Source organism: Marmota marmota, unplaced genomic scaffold (genome assembly GCF_001458135.2).
Source record: "Marmota marmota marmota unplaced genomic scaffold, marMar, whole genome shotgun sequence".
NCBI classification, from domain to species: Eukaryota; Metazoa; Chordata; class Mammalia; order Rodentia; family Sciuridae; genus Marmota; species Marmota marmota.
In genome coordinates, this window is record NW_026000082.1 from 38,607,758 (window position 1) to 38,628,983 (window position 21,226).

The window sequence follows — 21,226 nt, forward strand, 5'->3', positions numbered from 1 at the left end:
AAAAAAAAAAAAAAGTGGTTTGGTTTTTTTTTTGTTTTTTTTTTTTTAAACAACAAAAACTAGTACTTATCACTTTCTGACAATACACAATTACTCAAAATTAACTAGTATGGCGGGGTGGGGGGGCATACCTATGGGCCTTGTCTCACATGAGTGCATGTGGGTAGGTGCAGGGCATTTGTCATTATTGCAGAAACGAATTTTAATTTTTAATCTTTAGTTTGATTTAAACATTGCTTTTAGTATGATGCCGACACCAGCTGTGCAGAAAGGACTCTGAAGAGATGTTCATAGCAGCACACACCTGCGGCTCTTCTTCGGTTCTGGAGGCTCCAGGGCAGCCAATATTGCTTCATCAAACACATTCTTTAGGCCTTTCTGAAAAGGGGTAGAAAGAAGAAATCGGCAGTCTGATTTTCAGTATAATAGAGTTGGAGTTCAAGTTTTCAAAACAGTCAAACCTTCAAGAGTGGGCAAATGAAGAAACATTAAGAACAACCCTGAATATCAACATCACAGTCTCACTTCACCAAGTTTTGTCCAGGCAGGGCACTGGAAGGATTCAGCAATGCCAGAGCAGAGGAACAGATACTCATGTGTAAGACAATGGTCCCTTCATACAAGTTTTTACAGACCAATGTATGTCACAAAAAGCAAACAAGCACATTTGCTCATTCAATGAGTTTTGTTAACGTGCCACTGAAACACTTCACACAGAAACAGGGCAGCAGCTCTGCATTCAAATGAAACAACTGGATGTGAAAAAGGACTGAGAGGCCACCCAGGCAGTGGCATCCTTACTGTATGGAAGGCACAGGCAAAGAGCACAGTTATGGCAGCTGCGTAGATATTCACTTTGAACTCCCTTTATCCCACCAATTAGAACCAAGGGGATTCAAGGAAGCAAAGAGATGGGTACCTGATACATCTGTAGTTAGAGCCAGTCAATGCAACAGGAATAAAGCTTCATCAGCCATTTATACAAACAATTGTATATTTTTAATTTCAAAATTTAAAGGTAACCACAATTGTATGTTTCCCTCACAACAATAAATCAGAAGCAAGAAAATATAAAGGTGGTAGCTTTACATCTCAATGTTAACAAACCTTAAGTCAACTATTAAAATGGAAGCTATTCTTAAAAGATAATGTAACAAATGAACTCATAAAGCAGTAGCAGATACATCAATATCTTCCCCACCCCACACTGACAAATACTCCACTACAGCACTGACAGCCAAAGCAATAGCAACACAAAGTTTCACTACACAAAGGAAAACCAGAAAAGAATCCTCCCTTCCCCATTTACACTCTACTAGCAAGTCACCCTTTTTTCATAAAGTTCATCATGCAATTACAATTAACAATTGATCATAAGAGTAAAAAGATGTTTGTGTTGCTTTCTCCATCTAGAACTAAGATCTAGAAGTGTTAAAAACTCTTCTTATTTTCTCCAAGAGGACATTCTTAATGCCAGACCACATTCCCTTTTGCAACAGTAATTTCAAACCAAAAAGCTCTGAGCATCAGGCAACTCAAGCAGCAGAAAGTTAAACAAGCCCAACTTGACTACTGATCACAAAAAATAGTCTATTAAGATATTGCATTGTTGATCAAAAACTAATACAGAGATTGCTCTAAGGTGGTGAGTAAAAAGACGCAGAGGCTTTCAAACAGGATGATTTTATTCCTTTGTTTTTAAATTAATTTTCTACAGTAGTGGGACAGAAAGCAGCAGCAAAGAGGGGAAGGAGAAAACAGTTTAGAATATACAGCACTTCCTTTTGGGTTGAGTTTCCGGAGGCTCGAGGGCAGCTAGGATAGCCTCATCAAACACATTCTTCAGACCTCTCTACAAGACAGAGGGGAGGAGAGAGAATAGCAGCCAGGTTAGAGGATTAGAAAGACTAGCAGATACAATAGCAGTCTGGATTAAATGAGCTGAATTCACAGAAGCAATGTGCTTTTAGAAAAATAAATGCCACAATGTTAGATCTTCAACTCAATATTGGGAAAGCATATAACTGAACAGGAACTTCACCTCAAAAAAAGGTTCACTGAGCACTCAAGACAACAATTTTTATGAAAGTGCACTATTTTGATTTCTAAAATAATCATACAATGAAATCTAATATTACAACATTTTAATGTAAATAATGCCCAGGAAGAAGAATGGATATGTAAACACAAGATACTTGTGTTGGAAAATTAAGCCTCGTAAAATCTCCTAGTATTTCTATGGAAAGAATGGCACACATACTTTGGAAATAAATCTATTGCAATTTCAGGCTTATGTGAATTCAGCCCCTGAATAACTGAAGGACACAAATATCGACTAACAGGCATGCTACATGTTTCTAGATTCAGTGATATATCTGGATGGGATTAATCAGAATTTCAGAGTACATCAATTTCTTAGAACAAAAAAGTTAATTTAGAAGTGATTCACTGTGCAACAGTAGCAACTGAGAGGAGTCTTAATGAATGGACTCTAGAAACAGCATACACTTCAGTTATTCAGCAATGTTATTAGAGCAAGTAACCACCACCCGAATCATAAGAAAACAAAGAATGGGGTCCTAGAATGAGTTTTAGCAAGCAGTCGGTGCTTTAAGATGTCTGCATGGTATCAGGGCATAAAGCATGGAGTGAAAACAAATAATATTCTCAGATCTACAGCGATTAAGATGTAGAAATACACTTACACCTCAGCCAGAAACTCCACCATGACAGTGTGACTTGGTAGTAGTGGTACCTGGGCCCAGATCTATAGATTCATCTAAACTCACCTAAATCTGAAGCCACAAGTTTACCACCCAAAGCAGTTTCACATGTTCTTTAGGTCAATTTGAGCCCAGGTAAAAATGTCCCCAAAAGTCCTAGAACACAGCTCCAATGGTTGTGAGCCCCAGAAGGTGTGTTCCTTCTCACACCCTTACCCCACAATGGTGTCTCAGAGGAATGGTACTCACACATTCCATTAGATTAAAAACAAAAAAAAATTGCAAGACAGTAATCAGTACTTAAAAAGAGGGAAAGAGACTAAAAAGTTATCTTCTTTCTACCTTATTTTCATAGAAGAAATGCTATACAAAACTTAAAAGTTCCTCTACAATTCTTTCTATACATCTAGAAACAAATCCTCACAGTCAAATATAAAAGTAAGAGGTAGAAAAGGAAATAAACTTTATTTAAAAAAAAAAAAAAAAGAGGAGGAAGATCATTAGAAATTAGGGTATAATCCATAACAAGAAGGAAATCCTTTCTTATTATGGACAAAGCATAAATACCTTAGAAACCAAACTAATCTTGGCTTTACCCACTATCTGTTTACAGAGTTTAGTTTTAGTGAATCTGCAGTCTTGAAAGTACTCATTCATATACACAATCACAGACCCCATTTTCTATTTTCTCTTGCTTCAATGTCTAGCTTCAGAATCTGTTAAAAAAAAAAAAAAAGTACCTGCTATACCCTTCTAAACTTATTCTCTGCAAAGTGATTCACTATGTACACCTGTTCACAATGTACAAATCTTAAGTGAAGCATCTAATTATCTAAAATAAGCTTCATCAGTGATCTAAAACTAGGTCCATGTGGCCTATTGCCTCCATTTTCCCAAAAACAGCCCATATCTAGCAACACAGGACATGAAACAGAGTCTGTGGTGTCCAACTCTGAGGTGGATGTTCCACACACATCCCTCTCACCTCACCCAATAATACATACTGGGACACTTTTCTATGAAATGCAATGAGGCTTTTTTTTTTTTTTTTAATTGTCATCTGTGTTGTATGAGAAATATAAATTCTTCTGGACATCTAAATATTTGCTTTTACAATAGCATTAAATAGCTTGGGAAAACTTTTAGGAAAATGTGTTCAAATCGTCTGATAGTAGGACTTGAAGTTATTCTGGGGAATATCCATTTAAGCATAAAAGGGCAGGTACTGAGGACTGAATGCAATGATGCTTTATCACTGAGCTACATCCCCAGATCTTTTCTTAAGACAGAGTCTTATTAAGTTGCTGAGGCTAGCCTCAAACTTGCAATCCTCCTGCCTCAGCCTCCTCAGTCATTTGGGATTACAGGTGGGTGCCACCACACCCAGCATAAAAGTATTATCTTTAAATATCCAACCAAGCACAAAATGGGAAACACTAAGTTATGTGTTAGGTCCTATATACTAAATACCTAATGCAAATATAATATACATAATTATATATGCCACTTACCCATATAATCAAGAATCCAATAGTGTTTTTTAAAAACTTAATAAAAACAATTACCTAAAAAGCATGATAATAAATGTAATACAATTATTAGTAACTTCTACATTATCAGGCATGTCTTCTCATTGTTCAAATTTCAAAGCACCAGTACCAGTAGACGATAGAGCTCTGTGCTCATTATTTCCATAATTCTTTCCTTTGCCCGCAAAACAATACTCCAAGGAGGGGATCGGCAATAACAAAAAGGTAAAGATACTGAAGTATATAAATGGTTTACAACTCTCCCACTCATTGCTTCCTATCCTCAGAACCTGAGTTCCCATTAACTATTAGGAGAAATCGAAAGCACTCAGAAATGGCCAGAAGAGATCAGCATGAGGAAGGAATGCCTCCAAAAAGACAGGAATAGTGACACTACATGAAGCATGCTTGAGGACTATGGCAGAAATAGCCAAGGGAGCCTCTTCTGACCCGAAAAGTCTCAAAATATTTTAACTGATTCTCTGCCCCAATTGAATTGCCCCAGAAACAATATAGCATCAATTTTGTCGAAATTGGCCAAAAAAAAAAAAAACACATATATTTAAATGAAAATTTAAGCCTCCAAAGAGAAAAACAGTCATTTGTATTCTCTCCCATAAGTCTGGACCTCTCCTGAAAGTTTTTTTTTCTTCTTATTTTGTTTTTTGTTTGTTTTTAAACAGACTTGACCACTTCAATCATTCAGTAAAACAACATGGGAACCCACCAATGCAAGAGCTTTAGAGACTAATAATGTTCTCCATAAACCCAGAGGCCTCCATCAAAACAACATATAATGTATGAAGCCAATCGTATTCTTCCTGGGAAGCTTTGAGGACTGTTGACCACTGTTAGAAATTATCTCTGCATCTCAATGCTACAAGCAACTCTCAACCATAAAGAAACATAGGTTCACCACAGTCCTTACCTGTGTGAGTGCAGAACACTCCACATACTTGACAGCCTTCAGATCACGGGCCAGCTTTTCAGCAGTTTCTGGAGTGATAGGCTTCTGTTTGTTCTTGGCAAGTTTCTCGATAGTAGATGGGTCATCTCTGAGATCAATTTGGGTCCCGACAAGCAAGAAAGGAGTCTTTGGACAGTGGTGAGTTATCTCAGGCACCCACTAAAGAAAAGGTATTTTAAATAGACCTTTATTAATCTGAAAGCCTCCAAAGTTTTTTTATGACAGATCAACACAAATTGTGAAGACCTTTTCAGGAGAAGAGTATCTTACCAACTTACCTTTTCTTTCACATTTTCAAATGAGGACGGAGAGACCACTGAAAAACAGACTAGAAATACATCTGTTTGTGGATAACTCAGCGGTCGTAATCTGTCATAATCCTCTTGCCCTAAAGCAAAAAATTGGAGAGAATTCAGCAACTGAATTTTGGTGTTCTTATGTTAAAATCACAAGTCAGTCAACAGATTAAGCATGCAGCTTAACAACACACTAATCATTAGCCAGAAAGCAAATTATCTAATGAAAAGTCATATTTTTTTTAGACTTACAAAATGGTTCAGTAATAAAATACTTGGGGGCAATATTCTCACTTAACTAATTCCATTTATATATGTCAAGAATTCAGAACAGCAACAATTATATTAATTACTTGCTTTTATTTCCAGTTTATAGTTTTCAATCATTTAGTCCATTAGTAATTCAACGATAATGCAATAACAATAAACTGTTGCTACAGATATGGTTAAAAATCAGTCCTAGTCATATCTAAGAAGCAATCATAGTGAAACCACTTGAGGGAACAAAAATCTCAAACTCTGCTGATAAAATCCATTACTTCTCATGACTATCAAAGTAAATAATATGTATAGTTAATGTGTTCATAGAAGACCAGTATCTGAAACTGAGAAGACCTGGGGGGAAAATGGCAAGAATCAATGGATACTCAAAAAGAATAAAATACTTAGGAATTAACCAAAAGAGATGAAAGATTAGTAGAGTGAAAATTACAAAACTGCTAAAAGAAACGAAAGAAGACATAAATAAGTGGGAACACATTCCACACTCATGGATTAGAAGACTTAATATTGGGGTTTTTTGTTTGTTTTTTATATTTATTTTTTAGTTGTAGTTGGACACAATATCTTTATTTTAGGGATCGAACCCTGGGCCTTGCAAACACTAGGCCAGCGCTCTACCGCTGAGCCACAACCCCAGCCCCAAACAATATTAAGATGTCAACGCTACCCAAAGGAACCTACAGATTCAATATAATCCCTTCAAAAATCCCAAAGAATTATTTGGGGGCTGGGGTTATGGCTCAGTGGTAGCGCACTTGCCTGGCATGCATGAGGCACTGGGTTCAAGTCTCAGCACCACATATAAATAAATAAATAAATAAATAAGTTCAATTAATAAATTTTTTTAAAAAAGAATTATTTGGAATAGAAAAAATTTATAATTTTATCAATAATAAAAATTAAAAGCTTCATAGCATTGGACATGGCAATAATTTTTTTTATTTTTTTAGTTGTAGTTGGACACAATACCTTTATTTATTCCTTTATTTATTTATTTTTATTTATATATATGTGGTACTGAGGATTGAACCCAGCGTCTCACAAGCACTAGGCGAGCACTCTACCGCTGAGCCACAACCCAGCCCCATGGCAATGATTTTTTTATATAATAACAAAGGCACAGGCAACCAAACAACAAACTGGACTTCATGACAATTTAAAATGTTTATGTATCAAACGGCAACATCAAGGGGCTGGGGTTGCAGCTCAGCAGTGGAGCACTTACCTAGCACATGTGAGGCCCTGGGTTTGATCCCCAGCATCACACAAAACTAAACAAACAAAATAAGGGTATTGGGTCCATCTACAACTAAAAATATATTTTAAACAAAGACAATACCAAGGTTGGGAGTAGAGCTCAGTGGTATATCCCCTGGACTTAATCCCTAGCTTGGAAAAGGGTGGTGGAGGGGAGGCCAGTATCGACAAGAGTAAAAGGTTCCACAAAAATATTTGCAAATCACACAAATCACACATATCTGATAAAGAATTAACATCCAGAATACTACAGAGACATCCCGAAACTCAACCGGAAAAAAAAAAAAAAAAAAAACATTTCAAAAAAGGGCAAAGAGGGCTGGGGTTGTAGCTCAGTGGCAGAATGTTTGCCTGGCATGTGTGAGGCACTGAGTTTTATCCTCAGCACATTATTTTTTAAAAAAAAAAAAAAAAAGACCTTTTTTTTTTTAGAGGGCAAAGAACTAAAATAAACATTTCTCCAAAGAAGACGTGCAAACAGTTAATGAATGTATGAAAAGATGCTCAAGATCACAAATCATTAGTGATCAAGTCAAAATTATAATGAAGTCAGATGTGGCAGCATGTGCCTAGAGTTCCAGCTATTTAGAAGGCTGAGACAGCAAGTTCTATTGAACCCAGAAGTTCATGACCAGGCTGTGCAAGATAAAAAGACCCCATGTCAAAACAAACAAACAAACAAACAAACAAACAACCCTACACTATAATATCTTATACACATTAGGATGATTAGTATCAAAAAAAACAAAACAGTAAGTGTTGGCAAGGATGTGGAGAAACTGAATCCTTGTGCATAGTTGGCAGGAACATAAAATGGCACTGCGCTGTGGAAAACAGGTTGCTCAAAAAATTAAAAATAGAATTATCACATGATCTAACAACTCCATTTCTGGGTATATACCCAAAAGAATCGAAAGCAAGGTCTCAAGGAGGTATTCAAATACTCGTGTTTATAGCAGCTAAAATATGGAAGCAGTTCACAGCACAAGCATTTATAATAGCTTAAACCTGGAACCCAGACATCCATCAACTTGTAAATGGTATGCCCTTAGAATGGAAAACTACTCAGCAATAAAGAGAAACTATCGATACACACAACATTGATGGCTCTCACAAACATGCCAAATGAAAGTAGTCAAACACAAAAACTATACATTATTTGATTCCAGATACATGAAATACTAGAAAAGCAAACTATAGAAACCAAAAAGAAGATCTATGGTTGTCTGAGGTCAGTTCAAAGAAGGAAAAAATGGACTGTAAAAGGGCACAAGAAAACTTTTTAGGATGATAAAAAAAAGTTATATATCTTGATTATGGTGAATGTAAAACTCAAACTGAATACTTAAAATGAGTGAATTTTATTGCATTATACATCCACAAAACTTTTTAAAGTGGTATTAAAATTTTGTAAAGGCTTACAAAAATAAGCTTGGAAGTCTGGAAGCAAAATTTAATTTTCAATCACAAGTGGCCATAAATTGTCTTTTTTCAGCATACCAATTCCTCCAAAGGCACACAGAAAACGTCCTTCGCCTATCATGAGATTATAGGTCACTGTTTTCTCTATTTTTCAAGTTGCCTCTAATATGCCATTACTTTTACTACTTACAAGTCATTAAAATTTTCTCTAAACTTAACTATTTTCTATTATCTTTCCATTTCACCCTCCCAATTAAATCCAGACAGTTCCTCAAAGTGGGCGTAAACACACTCCATGAGAGCTGACAGACAATGGCAGAATTAACTCATAAAAAGAAGACAGTTTAGAATTCCTGTAAATTGAAAGATCACTTTTCTAAGATTTCTTTTAGGTTGAATTCATAAGAGACTAGAGAGAGAAGTCAGAAATTAAGACATGTAGCCACTGTTAAAAACAAGTAGAAAATAAAACTGAGGACACTGAAGAGTAAGGTACATTCAAGGAAGCAGACAGTTTGTTCTTATAATCTTGATAGCTGAAAACAAATGTAAATACTGTAAGATAAATTTGGTTCACCTGTAAAACTATTTTCAGATACAGTATAAAATAACAAGCTACTTACTATAAGCAGCTTTCTAAACACATACTACACTACATACTACATAAGCCTTCAAATGAAAGCAATCATAATGGTTTACAAAATTACAACCTTGGGCATATTTAGGAAACTCTAGGCACTAAAAAAGGGGAAGGTAGGAATGCAGTGAGACAATCAATAGTCATTTTTCCTCTGAATTCATTCCCTTAGTTACTCCCCAACCATCAACATAGTTCCCAAATCTCTGCAAGGTGTACACGTCAGGGTGTTGGTTCAATTAGAGCTTCTCTAATGCAGTCTGCTCTATTTGATCTCCTACCACACCATCCATCAGCATACTCTAAACTCCTAGTAGTCCTCCCAGGTTTGGGACTGCTCTTTGGTCATTATATTCAATCCTGCTAACTATTAACATAAGGTAAATGATTTGCTATGTATAAATTTCCCAAATGTCAAAAAAAAATCAATAACTATTACATTATAAAAGACAGTAAGTTTTCACCTGCAGTATCAAAAAGTCCAAGAGTATATGGCTCTCCACCAATCATAACTGTGACTGCATAGTTGTCAAAAACCTAAAAACAAAACAATACACCATTGTTAATGTGTGAAGGGTGGGTCAAAATGGAACAGGACTGTTCCTAAGGCAAAGTTTCCTTCCTAAGATTTATCATTCACATATATATATATATATATTTTTTTTTTAAGTTGTCAATGGACCTTTATTTATTTATATGTAGTGCTGAGAATCGAACCCAGTGCCTCACACGATAGGCAAGGGCTCTACCACTGAGCTACAACCCCAGCCTCCTTCCTAAGACTTAATCCTTCTTTAGTCAATCTTCCTTATATAACCAACCTTATCAACCAAACCCTTGCATGAACTAAATGGTTCTAGGAAAAAGTAACCTGGGATGGCTGCTCTACCCCCAGCAGACTAGATAAAGAGCCACAAAAGGGTTATAGGTATCATGGGAGGAGCCCCTACTTAAGCAAAATGATCCTATTCAAGTCAGAAACATTTAAGATAACAGTTTACTTCAAGGTTCAATCTGCTTTCTAAGGAAGTTTTTCCTTCCTAGACCATTTCCTTTTAAACTAGAATTAAAATCTCCTAGATCCATGATAATCTTTTTTTCTTTCAGAGTCTCAGAGGAGAAGAGCCTTGTGGCAAAAAAGCCCACATGAGAGACGTAGTAAAGCACTCCAGGAAAGTGTGAAAGAAAAAGCTGACAGATTATTTATTTAGAATTTCATAGTGAAATTCATGTTGGGCTGGGAGTATAGGACAATGACAGAGCATTTGCCAGCATGTGTGAAGCCCTGCATTTGATACCAGGCACCAGAAAATATAGTAAAAATTCATGTTATTGGGTACAAGCTACATGACCTAAGATATCGTCTTTGACTAGATATATATTAGGTATATATAATTGGTTGTACTAAGTTATTTGTGAAAATGGGAGGTAATGGTAAGTGGGCAAAGACCCAATATTAATCCATGGATTCCTCTGAATTCGTTTACAACCAAAAAGCAATGTTTGGGGGCTGAGGTTGTGGCTCAGTGGTAGAGTGCTTGCCTACACATGTGAGGCACTAGGTTTGATCCCCAGCACCACATAAAAATAAACAACAATTTTTTTTAAAAAGCAATGTTTTTATATATATCACTGTAATTTTGTCAAAGTACAATAAAAATGTCTAAATTAAATGATTTTAATCAATTTTTTGAAAAAAAAAAAAAAGCTATGCTTCTAAACTGGAAAGTGTACCACATTTGAAGACTAGCCCTGCTTAACCTTTTAGCTCCCTACTCAAATTTTCTGGTTCATGTTTTAATAAGTTGTTTGGGAGCTTGTTAAAATGTAAAGGTTGGAAGCAAGGACAGCAGTGAAATGGTAAAGAAGTCAATTCTGGTTCACAAGGAAATGGAATGAATTGTACTTCAAGTCTCAAACCACATAGGTTATTTTCTTAAGTTACATGTTAGAAGAGCCTAAAAAATAACCCTCAGCAACTTGATGATACCCTGCCTCAAAATAAAAAGAATGTAGCTCAGTGTCAGAGCATACCTGGGTTCAATTCCCAATATCAAAAAAAAAAAAAAAAAGTAAAAAGCCCTCATATACAAGACCAGAATAAGAATCAGTTGTTGCACATGGTAGCATGCAGCTATAGTCCCAGCTTCTCTGGAAGCTAAGACAGGAGAGAATCACTCAAACCCAGAAGCTGAAGATTAGCCTACGCAACATAGTGAAACAAAACAAAAAACAAACAAACAAAAAAAAGGGAATCATAAATCTTTAAAACAAAACAACAACAACAAAAAAAAAAACAGGGAATCATAAAAGCTTGTCATCCATTCCAGACTCTACTCATAACTAGTGTTTGATTACTTAAGACATCTAAGTTTCATACCCAGGTTGGGCCTGAATTCCTCATCAATAGAAGATAAATAAGGTGATAGATATATTTGATGCTTTCAGTTCTAAATTTCTATTATCTTATGTTATCTCAGTTCATAGGTGAACACAAATATGCATTTTATACCAAATCTATTTTTATAATAACTTAAACAGGAACTATGGGTACATTATGTGTGCTACACAGATCTATTTTTACCTAAATAATAGGTTCATTTAAAACTTTATTTTACTATTCCTCTCCCTTCTTTATCCTTTTCTCAGAGATCCATATATACACATATAAAAACCATATAAACCATATATACACATATAGAGATCCATATATACATATAAAAACTTTTATTACACCAAATAATAAAAGTCTTATAATACAGACTCAGAAATGTTTACAAGTGAAACAAACACTGTATCCCCAAAAGTATGTTTTCACAAGTGTGTTGTCACTCTAAATATGTTTCATCTTATTATCCTCATTATCCCCATTTTACCTCTACTCTTACAAGGAGTTATTTAAAAAATATATATATATATGGGGGAAGACAACCAAAGGCTTCTGTCTGTACTCTCATAACCAAACAGGTTTTCCCTAGAACTTCATTACTGCTAAGAAAACAGCTCCATAAGATACATACTACTTTCTCTGAAGTTACACGACTCTGAAGAGCACCCCAGAAGACCTCGAAGCATTGATCCATCATTGGCCAAGATATCAAAAAAAGTCATCTCATTCAAGATGTAGGGCATACTTCTCCAAGACCACTCTTTAGAATCTTATCTACTGGAGTTTTGCCTCCCTTTGCAAACTCTTGTGTCACCCTTTCTGGCTTTCCACTGTTTTTTTAACTGTTTAATTAAAGTGTATATAATTTACCCATGAGAAATTAAGATTTTTAAAAACAGAAAATTTCAGTACATAAAGAAATTTCTAAGGATATCAAGTTATAATACATTTCACTAACAGACAGAAGTCTTTATACTTACAGTTGGTACATATTCGGATGGAAATTTGTTTGTTGTATAGGATATCAGGAGGCATGTTTTACCAACAGCACCATCGCCCACAACAACGCACTTAATTGTCTGCATTGCGGAAACAGTTTTGTATCCACTTTAAATATTTCAAATTTGATGACCTACAAAAGATTAAAGATATTTGTTTTATTGATTTGTACTTTTATATTTATATGTATTTACATATATATACTTTCCCTCAACTAGCAACAAGTATATTCATAGAAACAGCACAATTACTACGGCTGAAAGATCCTAAAAAGAAAAATGGTGACTTGCTGAAAGTCACAATAACAAATAAGAGTCAATTTTCTGTTTCCATCCCTGGTAGTTTCAACTACTTAAGTGTTATTTTTTAAGAGTCCAATACAAAAATGAGCAGTATGTTTCTTTTTATAATGAAGGAGAAGAGGCTTCTATCAGAATCAGAACCCTGCAGTGTATCAGCTATTATTTTGTGAAACCTTTCCTTCAGTTGTATGTACACACATGTGCATTACGTATACCCCTATGCAAACTACACTGCCACACAAAGACCATTGCTTTAATGAACAGCTCATCTACTCAGCCTTAGAGCTATAGTTACTCAGGCTATAACCAACAAACAGCAGAGCACCACCACTAACACCAGAATATGTGAACAGCATGAACTGGACAAATATCCAAGTGATCCCTAGTCTCAGCAGCTACTGTAGCACCAGGTTGCATAGTTACTAGTTCAATATTCATGACATGAAGAATCCAAAATCTGCATTTCTAAGATTGCTCTAAAACATACTGACAGAATTACTTCAGCTTCATACTAATAGTCCTCCATTCTAAGAAGCTTCAATGACAGATTTGCCAAAGATTTATTGTATTTCATCAATACTGATACTTTCTGTCACATCTGTATCTCTAAAATCAGAATGTATCTTTATTGAGGACATCTTACAATTAATATCAGCCATTTTCCCCTCATATTTTGACATCTATGAAACTGGGATAAATGGAATCTTAGATTCAATGAAATACGTTAACTGTTTTCCTGGGAGAATTTTTAAAAAGAAAAAAAGAAAACACACTGTACACACCTAGATTTCAACATTAAAACCTATTTCAATTACAGCCCTGAAGGGGTTACAATTTTTGGCTAGAACTGCAACCCTATGGAATGAAAATAAAGACCCACCTAACTTTGAGTCCGAAATCAGGGCTATTTGCTTACAGAGCTCCCTTCATAATACTTAATCATGATGATTTACAAATGCCTATTAATATTTTTGAATATAGGTATATATTACTTCACACATCATGTATGAATATGACATAATGAATCCCACTATTAAGTATAAATATAATGAACCAATCAAAAAAAATTTAAAGATCCTGATCCCTAGCCTAAATCAGTAACTGGTTCAACTTAAAATTGTTCTCAAATAACAACCGTTATGGGTCTGGGGTTGTGGCTCAGTGGTACAGTGTCTGCCTAGGACAAGTGAGGCCCTAGGTTCGATCCTCAACACCACATAAAAATAAATAAAACAACTAATAAATAAAGGTTAAATTTCTTTAATTTTTTTAAAAACAGAGATAATGAAAATACTTACATAGCACTTACTAGATGCCATGCATGCACTCTTCTAAACACACTACACATACTCACACATTTCATCCTCCCAACATTCATATACAATATGACACTGTTATTACCCTACCCTACAGGTAAAAAGATGAGACATAGTTAAGTAATCAGGCCAAGGTTACTCAGCCAATAAGTGGTAGAATTGGGATTTAAACCCAAGAAGTCTGGCTCTAAAGTCTTTGCTCTTAAACATCATACCATACTTCCTCTCCTGAAAAGTAACATTAATAAAAACAAATATGATCACAGCTAGTGGAGTGGCAATTATATGGCTATGAGAGTTGCCAGCAATGCAAAGAAGGTGGCAAAAATAAAGAGGAAGTAAGAAGTAGGATCTAAGTTCATTTCCCCATTTCTTCACCCTACAGACAACTAGTGAATTTTTAATAGAAGTGTGTCAAACAAGAATAGAGAGTAAGAAAGATAGAGTAACCCACAAATCTTTATATTGACCCACAAATCTTTCATTTCTTAGGCTTCCCAACCTGACAGCTCAGCAATTTGTTAGAAACTAATGTTATCTGTTACGAACAGCCTGGGTTCTAGAGTCAGACTGGCTCTACCATACTCTAGCTATGGGAGCTTAGGGGTTTTTGTTGTTTCTGTTGTTTACTGTTGTTGTGGTACTGGGAAATGAACCCAGAGTTTTATACGTACTAGGCAAGCATTTGACCACTGAGATACATCCCCAGCCCTTTTTTATTTTGAGACAGGGTCCCGCTAGATTGTTATAGCTGACTTCAAACTTGAATCCTTTTGCCTCAGCCTTCCAAGTAGTTGGGATCACAGGTGTGTACCACTGTGCCTAGCTTGCACAAATTATTTAACTTTTCTGTGGCTTAGCTTCCCCTTCTCTAAAAATGAAGACAGCAATACACACCATCTTCATAGGGTAAACTGAATACATAATACATGCAAATTTAAAACAGTGTCTACATACACTAAGAGTTTAGTAAATGTTAGTTATTAGTATTGACTGAGTAAAGGCAACCTTAAGTCAATATAAGGAGTTATAACGAACTCCTTAGAAAGGAATACAATTTTTCTCTTTTTTTTTTTGGTGCCAAGAATTGAACTTAAGGGCACGTAACCACTGAGCCACATTCCCAGCATTTTTTTGTATTTTATTTAGAAACAGAGTCTCACCGAATTGATTAGGGCCTTGCTAAATTGCTGAGGCTGGCTTTGAACTCGTGATCCTTCTGCCTCAGCCTCCCAAGATGCTGGGATTACAGGCGTGCATTATGGCACCCTGTACAATTTCTTTTTATTTCCAGAATAATTATAGTACTCATGGTTCTTTTTTTTAAGTTATTATTTTTATACCTTTATTTATTTTTATGTGGTGCTAAGAATCAAACCCAGTGCCTCACATGCTAGGTGAGACACGTGCTCTACCACTGAGCCACAACCCCAGCCCAGTACTCATACTTCTCACCAAATATATAATTGAATTTTGAGCTACCTACCATTACAAAGGGGGTCATTTCAGAATCAAGCTCGAATATAATTAAGACTATTCTGCAAAGCCCTTAGCAGGTATTAATAGTTATTTCATATACTAAAATGAGCACTTGCCTCACACAGGTGAGGCTCTGTGTTCGATTCTCAACACTACATATAAATAAATGAATAAAATAAAGGTCCAGGGCTGAGGTTGTGGCTCGATGGTAGAGCATGTGTCGCATACATGTGAAGCACTGGGTTCAGTTCTCAGCACCACATATAAGTAAATGAATAAAATAAAAGTCCACCAACAACTAAAAAGATATTTTAAAAAATTATAAAGATCCTTCAACAACTGAGAAATATTAAAAAACAAAACAAAACCCTTTAAAAAAAAATGATACCAGATGACCCACAAATTGTGGCCAGAAAAGACACTTTGCTTTTGCAATATATATACAATGACAGCTTCAACAGCTTCAGGGGAAACTAGGCCAGATATATTAGTATATCCCATGTTAACCTGTCAAAATAAGGTCAAATCACTATAGCAGGAAAAAAACGATTACCATTTTGCTATCCAATGTTCTAGTGACTTGGCTAGAACAGTTATTTTGCACCAATAATTAAACACTATACCTCTTTGATAATGATGTTCATTTGTACCATAACTTACAACTCGAATTGGGCAATTTACAGTACAAAAAATGATTCTGCCGATCATAAAAGGAAAAACATTGTGAAAGAGCATGTATCTTCCACTTTCTTTGCCAGTATTTATTCCTCCATCAGACAACCACACCAATATCCGTATCTTCTAGGTTGTTAACATTTTAAGAGTCTAATCACCCTTGAGAATCTCAAAGTTAAATCCCAAGAAGTTTTGTGGAGTCCATGCACTACACATTTAAAAAGGCTATGAACTCTCTCTTTACTTCATTATTATTGGCGAACACTCAAATAAACTCCACAATCAACAATTCCTGGGAAAAGGATTTGTATGGAAGAATGGGAGGATCCCAGCAACACATCCCAAGGTTCTCCTGGAACAAGGCACATACAATATATTGAAAGATTTGAGATTAAGTACTTACTAACAAGTGTTTTTTGAAAATTTTATATTCTCTATCAGTATACCCCTTTTAAAACTATGTTAAGTATTAATAATAAGATCTCCCCAGACTGGTCCTGAACTTTTATTCTTCTTGCCTCAGTTTCTGTGCCCAGCTATGGGTTTTGTTATGGTACTGAGGACTGAACCTAAGGGCACGCTACCACTGAGCTACATCCCCAACTCTTTTTATTTTATTTGAGACTGGGTCTCATGAAATTGCACAGAGAATTCAAATTGGCTACAAATTTGCAATACTCTGCCTCAGTATCCCAATAGCTAGAATTATAGACATGTGCTACCACCCTGATAAAGTGTACTTTTTAAAAACATTTACTATATGATTCTTAAGAAACCACAAATGGGACAGGATTGTGGCTCAATGGTAGAGCACTTGGCTAGCATGAGTGAGGCACTGGGTTCAATCCCCAGCACCACGTACAAATAAGCAAATAAAATAAAGGTATTGTGTCCATCTATAACTAAAAAAAAAAATTTAAAAAAAAGAAACCACAAGTATCCAAACTAAAGATATATACTATGCACTCACATGTATGCAGATGTTGAATATTGTTGTTTAGTCTACATCACAGAATATATATAAAAAAATTAAATTAATATAGCTGACCTTATTTGTTTAACCAAGAATACGATATTGCTTAGAAAGTCCTAATGAAAGTCCTTAATGAACTAACTTTACCCCCAACATCTTACATATAAGAAAATTCTGGCCAAAACACAAGGATTAATGTTGCAAAGCTAGACAGCACCCAAATATCTTTTTTTTTTTTAATATTTGTTTTTTAGTTGCAGTTGGACACAATACCTTTATTTTATTTATTTATTTTTATGTGGTGCTGAGGATCAAACCCAGGGCCTCACATATGCTAGGCGAGCGCTCTATTGCTGAGCCACAGCCTCAGCCCAGCACCCAAGTATCTTGACATTCTTTTCCAACTTTTTTAGACTGCAAACAAATACAGAACAGGCCTCGGAAAGATAGTTACAATTTATTTTCAGAATACACAATAAACAATCTTAGAAAACTTTGGCATCCCTTCAAAAAGTCAAAGAAAAAACATCCCTGCTCAAAGCATCTGTCCTAATAAAAATCCAAAAGAAACTTTTCAATAATATATCCATTTCAACTTGAAAACTCAACTAAAATTGGAATTCTATAAGATATTTTTTAGTAAAAAGTAGATAATTTAGAAAGCTAAAGCAGGAGGACTGCAAGTTCAAAGGCTCAACAACTTAGCGAGACCCTGTCTCAAAAATAAAATTAAATTAAAAGGACTAAGAATGAAGCTCAGTGGTAAAGCACTCCTGGGTTCAATCCCCCCCTCCAAAAAAATAAGTAGATAACGTTGTGCTAGAAAATATAGTCCTGATGGGTCTCTTGTACCCCTATAGTTACATCTTGCTGGTAAGCCAAAAATTTAAGTTCCCCTTTTACCCAGGGAATTCCACAGAGCTGTGTCTTGGGACTAAGAGAAGTAACACAGAGATTAACATCATGCTACATACTATGCCTTAAGTAATAAACTTCTTTGTCTATGACCCACAAGTCTCCTGTCTTATGCAAACATCCATAAAACAGTACACAGCTAATGCATTAACTCCTAAGTAGGGTTAAAAAAAAAAAATTCCAGACCATGTTCACGTGTTTGACTAAGATTTGTGAGAAATAATTTGTTAAAAGAGTTTATGTTTTCAAAATATATATATATCAATTATATAGCAATTAGATAGTTTCTTAGCATAATTATTAAAATTAATGCAATGTAATAATGTCCAGTCTTACATATTTTATTCATTACCCTAACTTTTCTTTATAAAATATGTTCCTTAAAAATTTTTTTAATTATTTTCTACCATCTTCTCTCATTTCTAGGCCAGTCAGCACATCTCTAAGAATTAAATAGTTTTCTTTTGTTTATGTTTCATCTATTCTAACAAGGAAGAAATTAATAAAGACCCAATCCTGCCATCAAGAAAGGTAGGAGCCGAGCATGGTGACACATGCCTATAATCCCAGCAGCTCAGGAGGCTGAGGCAGGAGGATGGAAAGTTCAAAGCCAGCCTCAGCAACTTAGCAAGGCCCTCAGCAACTGGTGAGACCCTGTCTCTAAATAAGATATTAAAGAAGGCTGGATGTGGCTCAGTTGTTACACCAAAGTCCAAAGTCAGCCTCAACTATTTAGAAAGCCCCTGTCTCAAAATAAAAAATAGAAAAGAGCTGTGGATGTGGTTTAGTGCCCTGGGTTGAAGCCCCAGTGCTCCAACCACAAAAAAAAAAAAAAAAAAAAAAAAAAAACCCAGCTAGGTTTAACCTGATTTAAACATTACACAATACATATACAAGGCACCACATAAACATGTACAAGTTTTATGTTTTAACACATCAGTTAACTACAAATTTAGTTTTGGGGGCTGGGGTTATGGCTTAGTGGTAGAGTGCTTGCCTAGCACGCATGAGGCCCTGGGTTCGATCCTCACCACATAAATATAAAATGAAGATATTGTGTCCACCTAAATAAAACTAAATAATATTTTTTTAAAAAAATTAGTTTTAAATTTTAAACAGTTGTAAGCAAAGTGGCTTCTCACAGTGAACATATAAAAAGAAATGAAACAATTACAAACATTAAATAAAACAATATTTAACTTGTTTTACTTTAAATTAGCAAGACTAGCCAAACACAGTAGCACACACCTGTAATCTCAGCAACTCAGGAAGCTAAAGCAGGAAGAACCCAAATTCAAGGCCAGTCTCAGAAACTTAGCAAGGACCTAGGCAACTTTGCAAGACCCTGTCTCAAAAGATAAAAAGGGATGGGAATGTGATTCAGTTATTAAGCGCCTCTGGGTTCAATCCCCAGCACCAAAATAACAACAAAACAATAATAAATTAACAACATTAATCAACTTAATTTTTCAAAATAATCAAATCTCATTTTGATTTCTATCCTTAAATAGTTGTAACTTCATTTTCTCCCCAAACACTCCATTTATTCACTCTTAATATTGAATCATTATAGAAATTTAACGGACAAGGCCTCCATGGCACAGAGTCCTACTGCTGTTTTTTTTTTTTCCTTGCTTTTGACATGAGACTGGTGAATATGTGAAAAATTGGTAGATATTTTACCAATAGTCAAATCTGAGGTAGACTAGAACAGAAATATTAGTAACATGGGCTATATCATCTTTTGATTGTTGAAACAGATACTGGGATTTATTACCCCTCCCCTCTAACCCATTTTGTCCCACTGTCCAAGATATCATATTTGCCCACTGTCCCTTTTTACTGGGCAGTTTATATATGTAAAAGACAATAATGTCCCATTGTCTTTTTATAGGACAATGTCTTTTTAAGATAGGATTTTGTAAATTGCCCACGCTGGGATCTTCCTGCCTCTCAAATAGCTGGCATTATTGGCATGCACCATTGCGCACAACTCATCTTACTTTATACTATCTTTCTACCCAAAAATCTCACCTTCCGTCGCAATGGTCTGACCTCCTGGTATGATCGAAATGTTTTGGGTCCCTTTAAAATTAATGAAACCTATCCCTGTGGTGATAGTTATTAGGAAACAGGGTCTTTTGGAAGGCAATTAAGTCTTAATTGGTGAATGGGATCAGTGAAAAGGCACCATCTAAGTACCAAAAAGCCATCAACCACCAGAAATGAAATCTGTTGGTGCCTTGATCTTGGACATCCCAGCCTCTAGACTTGTGAGATAAATTTCAGTTGTTTACCCAGTCCATGGTATTTTGCTATAGCAGCCAGAGCAGATTAAGACAGCTCTCAAGACAAGGCCTTTCTTAACTTTCAAAACTCCTATCACATCCTCATCTCCCCATCTTCACTCTCCATGTTCTCGCCACTTAGGTTTTTGTTTTGTTTTCTTATGTACTCAAACATGCCAGTCTCTGTCCTGCCTTTTGTCTTTAACAACAATACTCCTTCCCATTGTTCCTGAAGCTGTTGACTTCCAACCTTTCAGATCTCAGCTCAAATCACCACTTGTCCTCACAAAGTCCTCCCCTGAATATACTATGTGAGTAACAACTTCTTCCCTCCTTACACTCTATCATATTACCCTGTTTATTTCCTCTACAGTTTGGTCATAATCTATAATTATCTTGTTTATTTGTAATATTGCAGTAAAGAAGACAGATCTTTAAAATAAGGACATTTCCAAAAACGCAAAAAGACTTGTTTTATGCCCCGAAAAACAGTACAATACCAGCCACATAGCAGTCACTCCAGTGAATAAATTAATCACATGAGTACTATCATGTTATTTCTTATTCATATGTGATTGCCTTTATTCTAACAGATTTTAAGCTCTCTGGGGGTAGTACTAGGCTTATATTTCTTTATCTCCCTCCCAAGGCTTCTAACATAATATTGAGCCATATATTAAAAGGAAAAAATTAAATTTTAAAAATTTATTTAAAACATTGTTGACTAAATAATAATATGGGAGGGAAGTATGAGCTTTTCAAACTTTTTTTTTATTG

General features: G+C 35.5%; 1 protein-coding gene across 2 annotated transcripts; it reads right to left on the reverse strand.

The window, feature by feature from the left end:
- Positions 1-184: 184 nt before the first annotated feature.
- Cdc42 (cell division cycle 42) lies at positions 185-19,466 on the reverse strand. 2 transcript variants are annotated; one of them, XM_015485553.2, is made up of 6 exons: positions 19,410-19,466; positions 12,483-12,634; positions 9,578-9,650; positions 5,498-5,607; positions 5,181-5,378; positions 185-378 (listed from the first exon to the last, which is right to left on the reverse strand). In XM_015485553.2, the coding sequence occupies exons 2-6, from the start codon at positions 12,585-12,587 to the stop codon at positions 289-291; spliced, it is 576 nt and encodes a 191-aa protein (XP_015341039.1). In that variant the 5' UTR covers positions 12,588-12,634; positions 19,410-19,466; the 3' UTR covers positions 185-288. The 2 variants fall into 2 exon arrangements, with proteins under 2 accessions (XP_015341039.1, XP_015341040.1); XM_015485554.2 differs by lacking the exons at positions 185-378; positions 19,410-19,466 and adding an exon at positions 977-1,852.
- Between the last annotated feature and the right edge of the window lie 1,760 nt (positions 19,467-21,226).